General features: G+C 40.2%; 1 protein-coding gene across 1 annotated transcript in view; it reads right to left on the bottom strand.

Annotated features, from left to right (window-relative positions):
* LOC132954561 (protein shisa-9) overlaps window positions 1-19,019 on the bottom strand; it is a 93,383-nt gene that overhangs the window by 45,353 nt on the left and 29,011 nt on the right. The window contains exon 2 of the mRNA XM_061027144.1: window positions 6,743-6,858. Coding sequence (XP_060883127.1) covers window positions 6,743-6,858 — 116 coding nt within the window. The remainder of the gene's footprint in view (window positions 1-6,742; window positions 6,859-19,019) is intronic.

The following is a 19,019-nucleotide window of genomic DNA, read 5'->3' on the forward strand; positions in this document are numbered from 1 at the left end:
TATAGTACTCTTGTAGATGAGACCAGTTTGGTGTCCCATTCAGATAACGTATTCCAGGGTCATTTCTTTCAAACGAGGACTTTTAACTGGGTTTCCGGTCTGTTTTTTTTTAAGTGCTTTCCGTTGTGCGAGAATCCCATTCCCAGCCCTGCTGCAGTCACGGCTACCATCAGAGTTAATGTATGAATGCCTGCCTGACGACAGCTGTAAGTGATGTGAGAGCATCTTTGCGTTTGCGGCTTTCCATCTTCCTTCCCTCTTTACCTCCCCCACCATCTGTTCTCCTCTCACTACTCCTCCCCTACCACACGTTCATATTTACATCCCATCGCCATCGCCATCTCCTCGTTCCATTTTACATCATGACTCACGCTCACTTATTCGCACCTTATGTTTTGATGTTGTGTAATCTGTGATTCCCACTTATTTGTCCTTCCTTCACATTTATCTGACAATTACTTTTTGACTTTTTGACTTTTTTCCCCACACAAATAATGTCTTTCTATTTTTTCCACCAACCATCTCCTCTCTCTATCTAAGTGGAATAAATAGTGTATCCTGGTCTATGTTTGGATTTGTTTGTATGTAAGTAAGCATGCAATCGTCTGCATGTGCATGTGGCTGTGTATACACATGGATTAGCACGTTTGTGTGTGTGTGTGTGTGTGTGTTTGTGTGTGTGCAGCACGGTGACTGTCCTGGGGGCAGATCTCCACACCAGAACAGTGCAGAGCAGCAGCTGACCAGCTGTCCCCCTCGCAGCTAGCAGCATGTTGTCTCTTCCATCTATTCTTTCTGTCTCTGGTCATCCTTCCTGCCCCACAATTTAGCTTACTTTTCTCCAACTTGCTCTTTCACTCTTTTATTCTTTCTCTTTCTCTCGCTCTCTTACTTTGCCCTCCAACTCTGTAACACTGTCCTCCCTCTTGCCACACTTCTCTTTTGATTCAATTCCTTCCTGTTATTTTCTCATTGTGTGACTACAGAGGCGTTTCCACTATGGGGCCTGGGGTGGCTGTGGCGAACACAGAAATCTGATTGGCTATCTGTCCAGCCAAAGGTAGGACTTATACTCAAATCAGCATACTAGGCCAACAGTCGTAAGCAGCATTTCAGTGTAGCACATTTTTAATTGGTTGGTAAATTTTAAACTGCGACGTTTTAGCATCTTTATTAAAAGAGTTTTTTGACCTTTTGCATTTAGATAGACCCATTGGCTATCAGCTGAAGAGAAACAGGGAACAGAGTGTAGTAAAGCCATGCATCAAAGCGCAGAGATCTGGAGTCAAACCTGTGGCAGATGTGTCAAAGAGTAGCCTCAGTACATTGTGTGCTTAGTGACTGAGCTAAACTAGCACACCAAAGACACATCTATTTTGCAATTGTAAGATACTTTGATGTCAGTAGTTGATGTCAGGGGCACGTCCAAGAGGTGTCTAGGGATGAAAAACCTGCACCCCTGAAATCTGATTGGCCTATATGGCTATAGTGCTTTATTTTTTTTACCTCTACTCTTGATATTCTTCCTCTATACTCTGCTAATCTCATAAAGAATACTGCAGGAGATGCGATGCCACGAGAAAAATGTATTTGATGCATTTTTTTTAATTTTGTAGTTTGACCCGTGTCCCATCTGTTAATATGGAGGAAGCCGAGCTTATAGCCTACACTGCAACCAGTCAGCAGGCGGAGCTCCAAATATTTTGGCTTCACTTTCAGGGTGCATAGTCGTCCATTTTTTTTATACAGTCTGTGGTTACAACGTGGCTGCAAGTAGCTTTAGTGACATTTCAATGTAGCATAATCTTTTGTTGGTACTTTCTTTTCACCCCTGCATAAGTAAGAGCATGATTGGGCCACCCCAGTTCAAAAGTCTGGAACACACCCATGGGTCGTTTAAGTAGATGTAATTGTGTGGACAAAAATGATAAAAGTGTAATTTGGAGTCACTATTTCATGCCACCTTTGCATAAATCAGTGCCCCAGTTAGGCCATCCCTGTCAAAATATTTCCAGACACACTCCTGTACACATGTGGCACACCGACCACTCATGGGCACCTTTAGCTGTCTTTCTTTACCTTCCCTCTCCTCCTTTCTCCCATTCCATGCTTTAGTAATGTCATTGTTGAGGCGCGTCCTTTTTAACCTCATCAATGTTTAATCTCCTCCCCGTTCCTTTTTACGCCCCTCTTACCTTGTTCTTTGACTTTGCTCACTAATATCTCTCTTTTTTTTTTGTCTCCCTCTACCAGCTGTTACATTTTTCGTTTCCCCGGTTCAGTCATTTTGTAACCGTTGCATGACCTCTATACCTCTCTATTTCTCTCTTCTCACACTCTCTCTCTCTGTCCAAAAATACCAGCCTTTGGCTTTACATCCTGCTGCAGGTATACCTTGGGCCATCTCTTTCACTGCATTAAAAATAAATAACTGCGTGGAAGACGAGCGCAGGAGAGCAGGAGAGGAGTGGAAGGCAGATAAAGAGATCACTCTTTTCCCAGAGAGGAAACATGAGGATTTGTCTGCTGTCTTCATTAGTGAAAGAACTTGTTCAGAACTTGTTCAGTGTATTTTCAGCCTAATCAGCTGCACTCAGGCACCTTACTGCACCCTAACTGGTGCAGCTACAGTTTATCTCAAAACATAGTGTAATGATGCACACACAGAACGACAAGAATAGGAACCTGCCTGATGTAGTAACTGTTCTACATTGATTCCTTGCAGCAGATATTGAAGCATGTCTTCTGTCTGGATGACAATTTCCTTTTAGATCTTCCTCATAGGTACTTTGCAAAAAAATCAAGCACACCAGGATGAGGCTTTTCTAATTTTTTTTTTCTAGAGTCTTCAGAACGTGCAGAACATTCACCAACAAGAACTAGAAAGACTGCTGTATTAGCTTCTCTAAATGGCCAAATTAAATGATTTAGATTAAACCATCATATCCCATAGCCACCATCATAAAAGCTCATCGTGCCATAGTCAGTTATCAGGCCCCTCTCCCTTGAAGTCACCCACCAGTTAGGGTCCAGGAGGCAGACATCCTCTCCACTTTTAAGAATAAACTTCAATGTATCCTATTTGGTAGGGCTGGCTCAGATTAGCCTGTTGTTTTGTTGCTTTGCGCTTACACTGCTGGGGGACTTGTTACACTGAGCTCCTGTTTCACCCTGTTTATTAGCCTCTTATACATTGGCAATTCACGACAGGATATATATGCTGCATTTACACAACGTCTTAAAGGAGTAAAGTCTTAAAGTAAAACGCACAGAGGCAGAACGGTGGTGGAGGGGCGAAGTAAGTCCGCCTCCCTGAGCCTGCATTGGAAGTGGAGGCAAGACGACAGCAATGTATAATGTCAGAGCTGGCATAATGGAACAGCGCTGTGTGCATGTCTTTTGTGTGCATTTGAAGCCACCACTGTTGGTTTTCACGTCACGCCTCTCTTGCTTTTTCAGAAGCAATGTAAAATCACACACTGGGACATCAACATTATGCAGCTGTGGATTCAATGTACAAAGGCAGAGAGACAACCCAGGTTTTTTGAGGTGCTGCTAAGAACTCATAATGTAAAACAAGCTACTGACTACATCCCTGTCCCATTAACGCATGATACTGACTTTACTATTTTCTATCCCTCTTTCTTTCTCAGCCTATCCTTTCACAGCAGGTGGCTGTCCACCAACAAGCCTGGTTCTGCTCAAGGTTTCTGCCTGTTAAAGGGACAGCCAAAGTTAGGAGAGTTAGAGGATTCACTTTACAGCATTTATAGCCATAGTGGCTCTCTTTCCCCGCTCTGAGTAGCCTGGAGGATTAAACGTGTTTAATTAAGAGGTGATTATGTGTAGACGGCTGATGCAGCAGGATCAGGAAGGCTTCATCCCAATCGCCTCGACTGTCATCACCCTGTGCCCCCATTCAGACCCTTCACTTTATGCCTTCTTTTCCTTATGTCCTCCCTCTTTATCCCTCCTTCCACACCTCTCATATACCTTCCTTCTGTTATGTTCTCCCCTTTTTTTTTATTACCTTTTTTTGACTACAGGATTCATTACCCCTCCTTTTAGTTCTATTTCTTCCTGTAGTGTTGTAATGCTTGCAGTTATTGTTCTTCCTTTCTTGTGGAACCCAAGTGCTGTATTTTTACAGCATGCATATATCAGTAAATGCAATCATACATTCAAAGTGGTTGTAATACGGTCTGACAGCTACAGTAAATATCCGCTTTAGTTATATGACGGAGTCGAAAGCTTTGAGTCCTCCAATGTTTTCTTTTTACGAAAATGAGCGTATCCTTCTGAACCAATCACTTTAAAAATTGCAATAATGGAAAAACCCACAACAAAGATGCTGAAACACTCTCTACTGTACGTGCTAAAAATGAGAGTGCATGGTGCTTAAAAGCTGATTCGACACTGATGTTGAAGGAAAGAGCAAAATACGAAAAACAAAGCTATGTGAGAGAGCAGGGGTGGTAAAAGGGGATTTAATAGCAGGGGAATAAAGAAATTTACGGAGCAAGGGAACAGAAGAAAGCAGAGTGCTAATAAGCACAGTAAGGGGTGAATAAGAGGCCAAAAACTTGTTTATTGCGATAGTGGGAAGATGAAAGTAAAGGGAGTAGCTTTGCCTTTTTTCTTTTGTCTGTATGTGGGAATAAATAATCTGGTTTAAGTGCAGTGTGAAATGCTAAAACTTTATCCTTTAATTATTCATAAGTGTACCAGATAATGCATCATCTGGGATCTTTGTGCTCGTGTATTTGATGGATAATGTTGCTCTTTTTGTGACTCTTGTTTATTAGTATCGTATAACTTTTTGCTAGCCTTAGACCTAGCAGTCCTTTTTAACTGATGGTCTGTTGGCAGAATCTGACCTTCAATCCAGCCCCATCAAACATTACATGAAGATTAGAATTACTACTGAAGTACAAAACCAAAAGAAGGCAAGGAAATGTTTTCTAAAAAATGTATGTTGAGCTGTTGAAAATACAGAGATAGTTTCATTTCAGGTCATTCAGAATACGTATCAGTGTGTCCATTGTTAAGAACAGAAATACATCATTTCTGTAGAAGATTTAACCCAGGCTGTGTTCCCTCAGTGGGTGTGAAGCTGGAACATGGCTAGTTCTGTATGAATTAAATATGACCTGTTGATCCCTGCGCCTCGTTGTCCGTGGTTGAAACATTTGTTGAGTGTATTTTTTGGGGAAGGATAAGAGGAAGAAATTGAGCAGGGACGATAAAGGTGTTTTAAAGGGGAAGAGTTCTGGGGAGATCACATGATGTGTGTTTTGTGCATTTCACTGGGCTGTAGTGTTTGTGTATTCACGTGAATGTAAAAACATTCTTAAATGTAATTCAGGTGTTCACTGTCCTTTGTTAGTTACAAAAGATGTTAAGACATTGTTGCATTCCTCTTGGTTAATTTGCCCCCTTTTCTGTATTGCGCTCGGTTTAGATTTTGACCGTTATTTAATGTTTATGGAGAAGATTCATTAATTTAAAAGTAAAGTAACCAAAGTGGGAATGGAAGTGGGGATTATGTCAACAGGACAAACATGGACAAAAGAGGGGGAGGCTATCATTACAATCACTCAAGATATTTAGGGGCCAGGTTTGTCCAAAATTTGAAAACAGAACTGACAGTGGAACTTTTGGACTTTTAAAATGATCCAGGAGTGACAATAAGCAGGAACTCAACAATTTGAGGAAACAGCTCATCAAAAACTACATTATGTTGCTGCTTTGTTTCTTAGAAACGTGTTCCAGGCTATCTGCAGCTGAGCTATGAGTGGAAGAGACTAACGGCCAACACATAAGTTAGAGGTGCTAGCTTTCTCTCTCAGACAATAGAGACTTCTCCGAGGCCAAAGTTACAGACGCCACCATAATAAAATACATATATAGAGCTCAGAAAGGCACAACTCAAAATGAATCAGTCTCAAAACAGTACTGAGGGCAATCAATCACTCAAGCTTTGTGCAAGTGCTGTTGAAATAATGAGCTAAAACAAAATGTGTTAAGAGTTAGCTTAACAGCCGAACTAGTAAACTCAAGGTAATAAATTCTTAGTTGAATAGCGTGTAGCCTAAAGTATTATTCTGCTGTATTTGTGCAATTTGGAACGTACCTTTCGGATATTGAGAGCAACACTTTCTTGGCAGTCCTAGCTTAATGTAGCAGGTGTGAACTGATAGCTTTGTTGTTGTTTTATGTGTAGCGTTAGCTTAATTCAACCCTCCTACCCCCATGTTTTGTGAAACCTATTTTCATATATTGTTACTGCAGTTTCTCATCATCTCTAACACCGTCACCCTCCTTGATGTAAAAGATCTCTCTGAGAGGCTCAGCATCTTTTATTTATGAACGTATGGATAGAAACATCTTTCGTTTGTACATTTCTGACAGTTAAACTTATTTTTTCACACAGAAAGAGCCCACTCTACTTCCTCGAACAGCCAAGTGGGTATGATCGCAACCCTAGTTTGTGAAAAGTGATGAAGAAAAAGGCCCAAGTTCTAAAACCACTGCTCTAAGACGGATCTTGTGATAACTGATCTGCACAGATATAAAACTAAAAGGAGTTAACACATACAAAAAAAAAGACTCCTTTTATATCTTGCAATGTGGCTGATTTTCTGACGCAACTGCCGTATCGCTGTCTTCAGTCCGCTTGCATCAGCTCAGTTTGCTTGCTGAGAAGTTCACATAAATACACAGGCACACATGAAGGACTGACCATTGTTGGAGCGCAGTGCCCTGGCTGAGATGCCGTTGGTCCCTATTGGATGATGAACCCCGGTCCCATCCACCACTCCTGCTTCCCCTGGCTGCTTCAGAAGCTCTGTCAGAGTCCTAGTGGAAGAAAGAAGACATTCAGCCACACATTATTCAACCATCCTAACGACAAGAAAAATATAGTTTACTAACTAAAACAAAGGTCGTGCAAACTTGCGTGTGTTTAAGAGAAATGTTCAGAAACAGAGCAGACTGATCGAAGCAGACAAAGAGATTTGAGGAGATGAGAAAAAGATGATCAGTGTAAAACATTTCTAAACATCTGTCGGAGGAAAGCGACAAGTTTGAAACAGACTGTCAATATAAACAGACCCATCCAGAAAAACTCAGAAATAAACTGAAGACAGTAGCGTGGAGGATGAAAAGTTTGAGTGTCTGGATGTCTGCCAACTGGGAGCATCAATCATTTTCAGAAAAGATAAAGCTGCCTCCATTCTCGAGTCTTTCATTGTTTGATGTCTTTGATAAAGTTTACTCAAAACTGGAACACAAACAGAGAAGGCCTTTAAACAAGCAGATTTAACTATTTCGGAGCATACAGAACCTAGATTTCAGAGTAGCATGCCGCTCCTTTATCGCAAACTAACAGAACAATGAAGTTAGTTAGCTGAGTAGAAAAATAAATATCTGTACTAAGGCTTTTTCGGGCCGCAGGAACTTTTTCATAAATACTGTATAGGAACTGTTGGAACTGTCCCCCGTTTTTTTCTGATCCGTACCACAAGAACTATGAACTATTTTAGTTCCTAGAACCCCCTTTAGAGGAACCTTTTCAGATCCTGCTTCAGAGTAGGTACCCTCCCAGCACCATGTTGGTGCGAATGCAGAAAGAAAAAGAAAAAGCCCCCGTGGTGTGTACTTCTCAGGGAACTCCCTAGTGGATAGATCCTCTTCGAAAAGTCCCAGAACTGTTTGGTCTGAAAACACCTATAGTTAAACGTGGAAGCTAAACTGATGACTTGTGGCTAGATATCAACAATTGATAAATGTTTACTGAAAAGCTAAATACTGAATTGTTGAAAAGGTTAGCTGACATCTTGCCATTATTTAGTTTTAGTTTGCCAAGCCGATCATTGTTGAGCCTACAACTGACAAAAAGGGCTTAAAAGTGGTGCATTTAAAGCTAAAGGAGAGCATTATAACCTTAAGACTTGTTTATATATATGCAGTATATTCATTCTTTAAAAAGGATCAGGGGCTTTATTATTTTAATTCCAAACTTTCAAATAGTTCACATCTTGAATAAGGGACTTGGGAATCGCGGTTCAAAAGGTTCAAAAAGCTGTTTTTTTTATTGAAGGATGACCATTCCTTGTTGATGTTTCGAGGGTTCTTTTCACAGACTGTATGGACTTCATATTGCACTGAATCACTTCCCTGTCTTTATTTATAGTCTTTCCTATGCAAGGTTGTAGAGGAAAACAATGCTTTGTAAAGAAGAAGTGGAAGTAGTCAGCCAAATAAACAGATTTGCAGAAAGGTCTCACACAAAGCTGCATCACTGTCATATGTGTTGGCAGTTCAATTGCAACAGTAAACAGCCCTGGTGGTAACTTGCCCTTTTAAAATGTCAGCTACCAAGTTTTCTCCTGCCACTATCTATTTTTAATAAGGTAACAAAAATAACACCACCTGCATTACATGGTTCTGCCAATATCAAAAGTTGTACATTATTTCCACTGTTGACCAAAGAAAAGACTGTAATTGGATGTGGAAACTTTCCACTATTTGCTGACTTTACAAAGGCCTAAAAAACAAGAGAACAATCCACATCAACATGTTTTTACTGACAAGGGAATTATAAAAACATAGTCCACAGATCAGCCAAGACCTGTGTGATGCTACCTGGAGACCAATAAATATTTCCCGGCTGTTAATCTCATTGTTGAAACCTTCAGTCAGCCTTCCAAACAACAGAGCAGAACAATTGCCTTTTTATTAGCCTGCTGTGAAATGACTGCTTGTGGCCATGGGAGCAGTAAGCATTGGAATATAAACACCTGGGCAATATAAATCCATTCCACACAGAGGACTGTCAGGTACCACTGCCGAAGTATTAATGTTTCTTTGTCTAATTATTCCTCAAGTGAAAGACAAAGTGGCATGAAAATATAAACTGTGCTCTCCAGTTTATAATGTTTCATTTACTAACATTTCTATGGTGACTTTTGTAACAATTCCTTTTCCCTTTAAAACCCTCCTAGCAATGCTTTAATATCATGGTTCAACATGTTATTACTTAAAGGGGTTCTCAACCAATTTAACACCTGAAAATCCACCATGAACATGACAGCTACTTTACTGACTGTGGGGCTTTTTTTTTTTGACTCAGTTAAGTCAGATAGAGCAATACCACTCCGGGATTTCTCGATAATGAAGGCTGTCCATGTTGTGCTTGTGCATGAACTGTACTGTGCCGAAGAACACCTCTTCCAAGCGTGCAAGAGTCAAGGAAGTGGACCGTGTTTGAGCACTGATCAGAGCACTCACACTAGTCAAACCAACTGGACTTTAGGGGTGAAGCGCGCTCAGGCACAGTACAGATTTCCTAATATGAGTGCGCCCTAAGATGACAAACTAACTCCTAGCTTTGGGATTGTCACCCGCCTGGGGGAGGGGTTTCTCCCTTTTTGATGTCACAAAGAGAAAATCTCCAATCGGCTGTTTGACCGAAACTGAAACGTGAAGCAGGCAAAAAGACGGAGAGGACGGACTTTTCTTATAATTTGGGGGTTTGGAGACACACCAGGGACACATATTAGTGTCTGAATGGTAAAGTGTATGTTGCATAATATGTGACCTTTAAAAGCTGTCCACAAACCAAAGTTTTGTTGGCTTTGGCTCGAGACTTCAAATCTTTTAAAAGGCAAACAAGCTGCATGTTTTGAGAAAAGCTGCCATGAAGACATGTTGTGATGACTTTTTTTTGGAGGGGTTAGGCACAAGCTGTCCTTGATGGAGCCAATAAATCAGTACAATGAACTTTTCTAACACTAAAGAAATGCTTAACGATGCCTTTGAGAGCTGTGAGGCGTTAAGTGACTTCTTAGTACAGCACAAAATCAAAGGTCCCAGGTCTTAAAAAATATATATCTGGAATTAGACAGGTGTTTTTTCTCTCTCTCTCCCTTGACGCTCTCTTCACAGCTAAGGTGCCATTAAACAATCTTTAGCAGCTCCAGTGGAGCTGCACGGCGACCGCCAACTATAGCTCCCTGGTGTGAAGGTGAAACGGATCTCTTCTGACCAACTCAGCAAAACCTCCTGAGGAAATTTAGCATCGATTAAAAGTTTGAAATGGGACACGCCATCTTTTTTGGCGTATGATGTGCATGTATGAGCAAGTTCATTAATGGAATTTAGTGTGAAAATCCCACATGTTAAGGGTTGACACATGTGAATAAACCTTATTTACATGGGGAAATAGTTGCATTTAAGGACATGCAAGGACGATAAACGCCAAGAAAATGTGTCCTTAAACTGTACTGTAGAAACCCATAGAGTATTTGCAGACATAAATCCCAATTGCCCTTTGCATTTTCTGCTTGCACGCTTTTCCATTATTGTCACTCTCTCTCCCTCATGTCATTAATATGTGTCCACTTTCATTTCATTACTTCATTTGTCTTCCACTCTTTCCCCCCGCCGAGGCGACTCTCAGTATAAATAAAGCTCGCCGGTCTGTCTCTCTATTCTCCACCCTCCCACCTACTCTTTGCCCCCTTCACAATGTTTAACAGCGCTATTGTCCGGTTCTTGTTGTCCTCTAATGTCTTTCTCTCCATTTCTAATCTAGTCCTTCTTATCTTCTCAAATTTCTGTGTCTGACTCTATCCCCACTCCTGTTATCTCTCCCCATTCTGCGTGTTTTTTTCCACCGCTTCGGGCCTTTAATCTCTCTCTGTATCACCTCCTCAAACCTCCGTCTCTGCATGTCTTTCTTCTCCTCTCAGCCATCTGATGCTTCCTTTCCTGCACTCTCTTTTTCTCGTGTCCAGCACGTCTCCCCTCTCCTCTCCACTCTCTCGCCCTTTGGCCCGCTTTCTATTTTTTCTCCGTCTTCCTTCATTCTCTCTTTCCTTTCTTTCTTGCCCTTGGCTTATTTCTCTTCCTCTTCCCGAGGACACTGTCACATAAACTATCCCAACTTGCAACATTAGCACTCTTGAAATGATGCAGAGTGATATGAAGACATCAGAGTCTCCATCAGCAAACACACACAGACACACACACAGCCATGGGCTCGAACAATGCATGAAACCAGAATTTAAAGTTAAGGCAGAACTATATGCTTTAAATGTATCTGCACCATTGTTACCTGTAGAGAAATGTAAATACAGTGTACGCTCCACATCGAGATGGCATCCTCCCAGTCTACATGCTCACAGATATCTAGCTCTTTCATGATTAGGCTGGAAGCCCTTTAAAAAATAACAAACTCCTCACATGTCACAGATATGAAGAAGGAAACCTGATGCTGAAGGCCCAAAATCAACAATTCATACAGTGTATAACATTTTCCCACTTTGTGTCTTTTTTTAATTTTAATTTTCATTCAATGTTTTTTTGTTGTTATTTGTTTGTTTCGTTGAAACAACAGCTGTGATGCTTTACATCTTTAGAATCTGCAAATGTTGTAGAAAATGTAATTTTTTAAGTTTTGGCAACTTTTTTGACTTGAAACCCTCTTTTGCTTATTTTAATGAAGTCTTGTTTTATAAATAATATATTCTGTATTGATTTTATGAGGTTTACATCCACATAAGGCCCAATGAGCTTTGTTTCCAATTAAATAACCAGGAAATGTTTTTCTCTGTAATGCAAGAAAGTATTTAAATTGAATAAAGATCAAAAATTGATATACAAAGACCGTAATTTCCAAAGCTCTTAAACACAAATGATTCATTAAAAGGCAGGAAATATCCACCGCTGAGGCTTTAAATCTCGTGAGGTTTGGTGTAACTTCTGGAAACTCAAAGAAACATCTCCAGGCAGTCTGGCAGGCTTAAAGCACCACATGCTCAGCTTTGTCCCATTTGAGATGTGCTAAATATAGTAGAACCAAAGAAAAGCTAAGCGTCTGCTGGTATCCCCCAAAATGTGATTTTCAGAAAGCATATACCCTTCAAGAATCCATGGAGCTGTGCAAAATGAAAAGAGTTTCACATTTTAAGTCCACGACGGTAGAGTCAGTCGAAATGTTCATTGCAGCTTGTAAACACCACATTGAATTTGGACCCCTCCTTCTCGGCTCATCGCCACCAGAAGCAAACGCCCACTTCAGGACTTAAGTTTACTGCTTGTACCTACACTGCGAGCTACCTGAGAATATTACATTTGTTGTAATGGAAAAGCCAATCATTTTGTAAGCTAACACAAGCTAATCGCCATTGTTTGACATCTAGCTGTCCAACAGAAAACAGCCCAACTCCACGTCTGGGGGGTAAAAGCCATCCCAAGGTTCACCATCATTTTGGAACGAGCTTTAGCCACATGGCCTCATGTTTTGCCTCAATATTTTAATATTCTCTCTTCTTTTGCGTTACATTTTTGTCGACAATATTCACTGGTTTGAATCTCGACCAATTGCTGAATTGTATCCACTCCTTATCTCACCTGCGCTGTCATTGGCTGAGTGAAATACACCAGCTCCCTAAGCAGAAACGTCATGAGTTCACCAATACAGAAGAAAACATCAAAATACAGGCAATGGACAGTGTTACAGACACAGTCACCACCACACATTTCTTTTGTAAGTCTATGTATTTTATGTTTAAGGAAAAACTTACTGACGAAGAGTTTATACTGACTGAGGAAGGGAGTGTTTTTTTAGTGAAGCAGTTTAATATGGCAGTCATTTCTTCAAATGGAGTCAGCCATCTACCATCATGGAATCGTTTCAGTCGCGCACAATTAGTGACTGATTAACACGTTGATAGCGAAAGCCATTAGCATCTGAAAATTGTGCCCATAGACATGCAGCATGACCCCGCTGAGGGGTGAAACATGTGGCACTTGATTAGACTCTGACAATTTAAAATGGTCTTTATTAACTTCTCTGTAATTTTAGAAACAGTACAGCAGAGGAGAAAGATGCTGCTGGAAAAACTAACTTTAAACATTTTCTATAAATTATATTTAGTAAGAAAGAGACATTTTATCCCAATGTCAAGAGTTATCTTCTACAGGCAAGCTAGCTCTGAGATTAGCCAGCTCTTAGCACTGAAACAGTAGCGCTTTGGAATGGAAACATTTGAACATTGGCAAGCATTTTACCATGGGCACCATCTTAGATAATCATCTTAGCATCCACTAGCTACTTTAGCCTGTTGACCCTGTTTGCCAAACCTTGCACCAAAGAACAATCAATTCTTATGGGAATGTCATCACTAGTGCTGTTTTTTTATTTGAAGTTTTGAGCAAATGGAGGTTTTGACCTTATTGTGGCACAAAATTTAAAGTCAGAGACCTTTAAAGTCAACTAGATCAATCCCATGCCGACCAGAAGTCTCTGACCAAAACGTCCTTACCATGATGAAAATTGCAGAAGAAGGACATGATGAAAATTAAAATTTTGACCGAAATAACATGATGTCAACATCATAAACAGTTTGTTGCCAGTTATTTGTTAATGTTGACTAAACTGTAGTCCATACAGCATTAGAGTACTGATAGAGTGTGTGTTAATCTGCTGACGCAAAACTAACATTTACAAAAGCAAAATGCTGTTTTTCAGGGAAATTAAACAGGAAATGTTTTCCAGTTTTCTACTGGGGCGTTTTATGTGCCCTCGATCACTGTTCCTCCAAAAAAAAGTCCTGCAGTAAAGCAGCTCAGCCAAACTTTATGAGCTCATGTAGCACTTATTGTTTCCTTGTTGTGACATGACTATAAACTGAAAAGGGTGATTAAGAGTCCCGCATGATTAAGTAATTAATTAATTTAATTCAATTGCTTGCTTGCATTCTGACTGACTCGGCAGCATGCAAATCTACAAATTGAAATGTCAAGTGGGCAAGTGGATTGTGATAGAATTTAATCAGCAAGTGCTAAAAACGCAATTTTTATTACGTGTGGCCAATGAACATTCAGGTGCGTTGCATTAATATTCATTTCATGGTGAAATTGCATAACTATGCGGTCAAACACTGTACAACCAAAATCCTTTGTACATACACCTTGTGTTTTAGGAGTGCTTCACAATCGTGTAGTGGCTCAATCCTGGTTGTATAACTAAATGCGTACTATTGTTTTCAATTGTCAAAGAGTGTTTTCGTTCTAAAAATAAAGTGAGAAAAATACCCCACGGTCTTGCAATAAGACATTCACACTGCTGCACACAAAACATTCGCTCCCCTGGGTCTATAACACAGCATTTTGTAGCTGAATCACTCTTCACTGTCACAGCAGGTTAGTTTATATTACAAGGCCCCCCATGGAAGATTCCAGGGGCCTGTAAACGTAGCATGGGACTAAGCACTGAGATACAACCCCGCTGTTTGCTGTATAATTGTGTGTAATGCTGCTTGCCTGACTACAGTTGCGCAATCCGACCGACCTACACAAACAGAAAAACACACATCATGCCCGCATAATTGGAAGCTGCGTATTTAGACACAGACAGGCAGGCACAGATGTTGGTGTTCTACCTACAGTTGTGCCTTAAGGGACTTAATTCATGCCAAACCGGAATGAGTCACCCCTTTTAATCCCATGGGTGGTAATGTAGAGCGGGCACAGTGGGTGTGAATCGTGTGTTTGTGTGTGTGTGGTTACAAGTGATTACCAAAATATCCTCCAGGGCAGGGTAAAGGAGGATGTATGGGTGTTTATGACCAAACAAGGGCTGTTTCAATCTTCCAAATTAATGAGAAATTTGAGACTCCATAACCAAACAATTAAAACAAACTAATGACCAACTAATCTGATCTCCACCCATTTATTCAATTTGATTTCTGTTACTGAGTGTTCTGTTTTCGTGTCAAGAAAATACTTCCCTGATGATGCAATTAAGTCGTGTGGTCATACACCTTCACGATGATTGCTCATATACACTCAGCCTTTTTTCCTGTGATGTCATGCTCATGGTGGGAGGCATGAGCTGTTTTAAAGAAGTGATTGTACTCCTAAATATGGCCTGTAGTCCCTCTAGATATTTTTTAATACGGTGTAGTGTCAGTGGCTGAGGAATTGGTATAGCAGTGAAATTACATCCATTATTAGATTCCCACCTTGACCATAGCAGCTTCCTACCCTGTGCAGTACATCAAAGCAAAACGGCCGCCATGTAAATATGGAGAATAAGCTCTTCTAGTAAATGAAGCTGAAGTTCATAATTGTTGTTTTGAAATTGTATCACCCACACGGGGAGTTTGAATCAGAATGCAAAATGAAGTCTTTGTAAAGGTAGACGGCAGAAAGGGATACTCAGATGTAGCATTGTGTGTAAGTGCGTGTGTGCGTGTGTGTGTGTGTGTGTGTGTGTGTGTGTGTGTGTGTGTGCGTGTCTGTGTGAGAGTAGTTTATCCATCTCTTCATCTTCTCTTTGTCTCTTGGAGTTATGAAGTGACAGAGCCAACACTTGGGAGACTTTCGTCATCAGTAATTCACTGCACTTTATCTCAACACTGCTGTTACACACACACACACACACACACACACACACACACACACACACAAGGCAAGATTCCCACACAGAGATAGTAGGCTAAATGGACACTGTAGTGGCACAAGTGATAGCAGGCATTATCTCACAGGGGTCTCATACACCAGTCCCTCTGACACATAAAACATTAGCATACTTGTATATGCGGGCACACACGCACGCGGCGCACACGCAGATCTGATTTAGCTGCCAGATAGAGCACCCTTGTAGGCTTGGTACAGAGCCTGGATCTGTCTCCCACCCTGCTCTACTCCTATTAGAGCTGACAGCTGCCAAATAATGTCCCTTGGCATGGCTGAGTGCCTGCAATGCCAGGGACTGTTTGTGTTCATGCATACAGTCTCTCATCCACTAACATGAGTGTGTGTCCATGTGACCGTGTAACCTCAAATACGGTGTGTCTGTTTTGAAAAGAAGGGTGCCTTAACAGACACGAGTGAACCACCTAAGATCTGTGTTAAGGTCAAGGACAAAATGTAGGGTAAATATTCAATTCACTGTTTTTTTCTTTTTGACTGCCTTGCTTTGATATTATTTTCACTCATATTATGACATCTACATTTTAATGAGTCTTGATTCGGTCTGAGATCATGAGAGCAAAAGATGTCAGATGAGGCTTCTTTTTCTTAACAAAAGGCACGTTCATGAAAATCCTTCAATCTCAGTTGAAGCAGTTGATTGACAAATTTAGTTGGCTTTTTTTTTTCTCAGAGAAGATATGAGATAAAGACTTTTAGATTTAGAACTACGTTGATGAATTACATTTTAGGGATGCATCAGTTTAACATTGGTTTCAGCCGATATTGGCCCTGATGACAGACATCGGCAAATGATGTGGCAGTAGCCGATTTTTATTTATTTGTTGTTCCAAATCAATTGAACTCTGAAATCTAGCACACCTGCCTACTGATTCAGAGAATAGTTTTTTTTATATGAGCAGATAAAGTCACCTGTTGAATGAACTTGTAATAAACTCATGCTTGTTTTCATTATCAAACATGAGCAAAAATGTTGGCATTGGGGGAGTTTTACACCAAAAGAAGTCATGAAACAGACATCGTAATCGGCAATTTGCTTAGTTGATATTTCAAACCTGTGAAACTATGTGAGACACGAAACACATTTCAACAACATAGCTCCACCCTTTGATCTGTTTCACTTATTGAAGCATGTTGTAGTCAGCCACAAAACTTCTCCATAAAGACATTTTTTTTTTTTTTTTTACAAGAATGGCAATAAAAAATGTCACAACACTTCAGAATCTTGCAGGTCCCGCTAAATGTTATCCTCTTTTGTTGAGCTGTAGATGAAATGATTCTGTCATAGATGATGATGGTATTGTAAATGATTTCAGGATGAATGGTTAACTATCCAAACTTCGTTCTGCATTGTTTTAGTTTCTCTTTTACCATGTAAATAGGAAAAAGTTGAAAAACACATAAACGGGAAACAAATTTAGAAACTGCAATGTTTGTAGGTTCTTGATTGCCAGAACAACTCTGCCTCGGGATGCTTGAACCCTTTCAGAGCAACAAAACATGTGACCCAGCGATTGGGCTCTTGCTAGCTAAATTCAACAATTTACTCATATCTCCTAGTTTAGAATAATATGTGACCTTTGACATAACATGATGAAGAAGCAGACAATTAGAGCGTAATCTAAAATACAGTCTGTTTTCTGATTCTTAAATCACCCACCTCTTTGGCAGCCATCAAAATTTCTCCTTAAAGGAGATTAAACCCCTCCCATATTAGATCAGTAGTTGTGATTGGCCGGACCAAGGCAAGGTTAGCTTAAAAATATGGGGTCCAATCACATCAACAAAACCAAATACACATGCGCTTGCTTTTTCTTGTTGGATTTGTATGACTTTATTGTCACAAAACAATTAAATCAGAATTAATCCGTTTAATGATTTCAAGGACTCAAGGTGTTCCAGTAATGGTAATTAATGGTTTGGGCAATTTGATTCACAAGTTATTGCCTCCTTTATTGAAGCCATTAATGCTACTAAATTTGCGCAGTGAAGGAATATTCAAATTAACACATTCACAGCCATCATGCAGGACGCTGCGTGGACCGGTTTCTGGCAGGATCTCAGTACTGAAGCTGTGATGTTGCTAACGATGATGTCACAGAAAATACCATATGTCAACCTTTGAGTCACCGCCTGCACTCATTATTTTTGGGCCATCTTTATTTTAGAATCAACAAAACAGACACAAACACACACACACACACACACATACGCACACAAAGATTCATCCTCCTCAAGGGATTTGTTCTCCAACATTCATCGGTGTGACGCACACATAACCCACGCATGAATACACACACAGACGCACACGCACACACATTGTCAGCTGGATATGTATCATCCTTGAGAAGGCTTTTACATTATTGATAATACACAGGTAGTCAGTATGCTTTGATCGTACTGTAATCTATCATTAAACACAGAGAGGTGGATTACTATTGATCAGTTTGATAGGAACTCTGCCAATGCCTAAAAAGCTCAAATCACTCATCATAAAATATACAAAAATACAGGAAATGTAATGATGACCTACTATTTAGTGATATGAACCAGCATGTAGTCATTTCTGATTTGTTGTTGTTGTTGCTACTCTATTTCATGATATATATTAAGACTTGAATGCATACTCTGAACCCTTTCAAATTTTAATATGAATTCATTTTCTTCTGAATGAGTGAAAATGATGTTCTTCTTCAAAATAAATTGCACATTATTCTTGAACTTGCAATTTGATCCAGCCAATGGGGTCAACATCCCATTCATCCATCCCTTTGACATTGCCAATAAGATCAATTCACCCTTTTATGCCTTTTATGGATGCACCCAATGGGTCCCAGCACACAACCTGTACATGTCATATCGTAAATATGTCATGGTCAGAGCAGCATTGACGAATTAGCAATGCCACAGCACTCTATCATCACTATGACAGGCTCTTGTAAATGTTAGCGGTGTGTGGACTGTGGAGTTAAGTGACCTTGGATTACGACCGCAGGCGCGGACACATGGCTCTGACATGGCCACTATGATAGTCATTCATTCGCCCATGGGTGCTGTTTGCTTGGTTCAGGAAGGTGAGACACACGCAGAGTCACAAAATCCAAAGAATACAACGGGATGCAACGATGAATACCAAATCATAGCTGCTCATTTTCCAGTTTTCATGAGCATCAGCCTGTGGCAGCTCAGCGTCTCCCAAATGGGTGCTATTTGCGGTGAAGGAGATGCAGCTGGTCAAACAGCGGAGTGAACTATGGATGCAAACAGCTTGGTTAGACACTCAAGATTGCAAATCTGCAGATACTCATTTTAAGTTTTTTTCACGACAAATCAGATTTATGATTGACATCTTTTTTTATTATCAAACTGTTTCTATTCTTATGTGAAAATACAATACTCCCACAATATAAATAAAAGGGATATGAGACTACATTAAATATAAAAGTAATCACTGAACAAAAAAAATAAAGTATTGAGGAGAGATTTGTTACTTTGCAAATGAGGTTATTTGCTTC

Source organism: Labrus mixtus, chromosome 20 (assembly GCF_963584025.1).
Source record: "Labrus mixtus chromosome 20, fLabMix1.1, whole genome shotgun sequence".
NCBI classification, from domain to species: domain Eukaryota; kingdom Metazoa; phylum Chordata; class Actinopteri; order Labriformes; family Labridae; genus Labrus; species Labrus mixtus.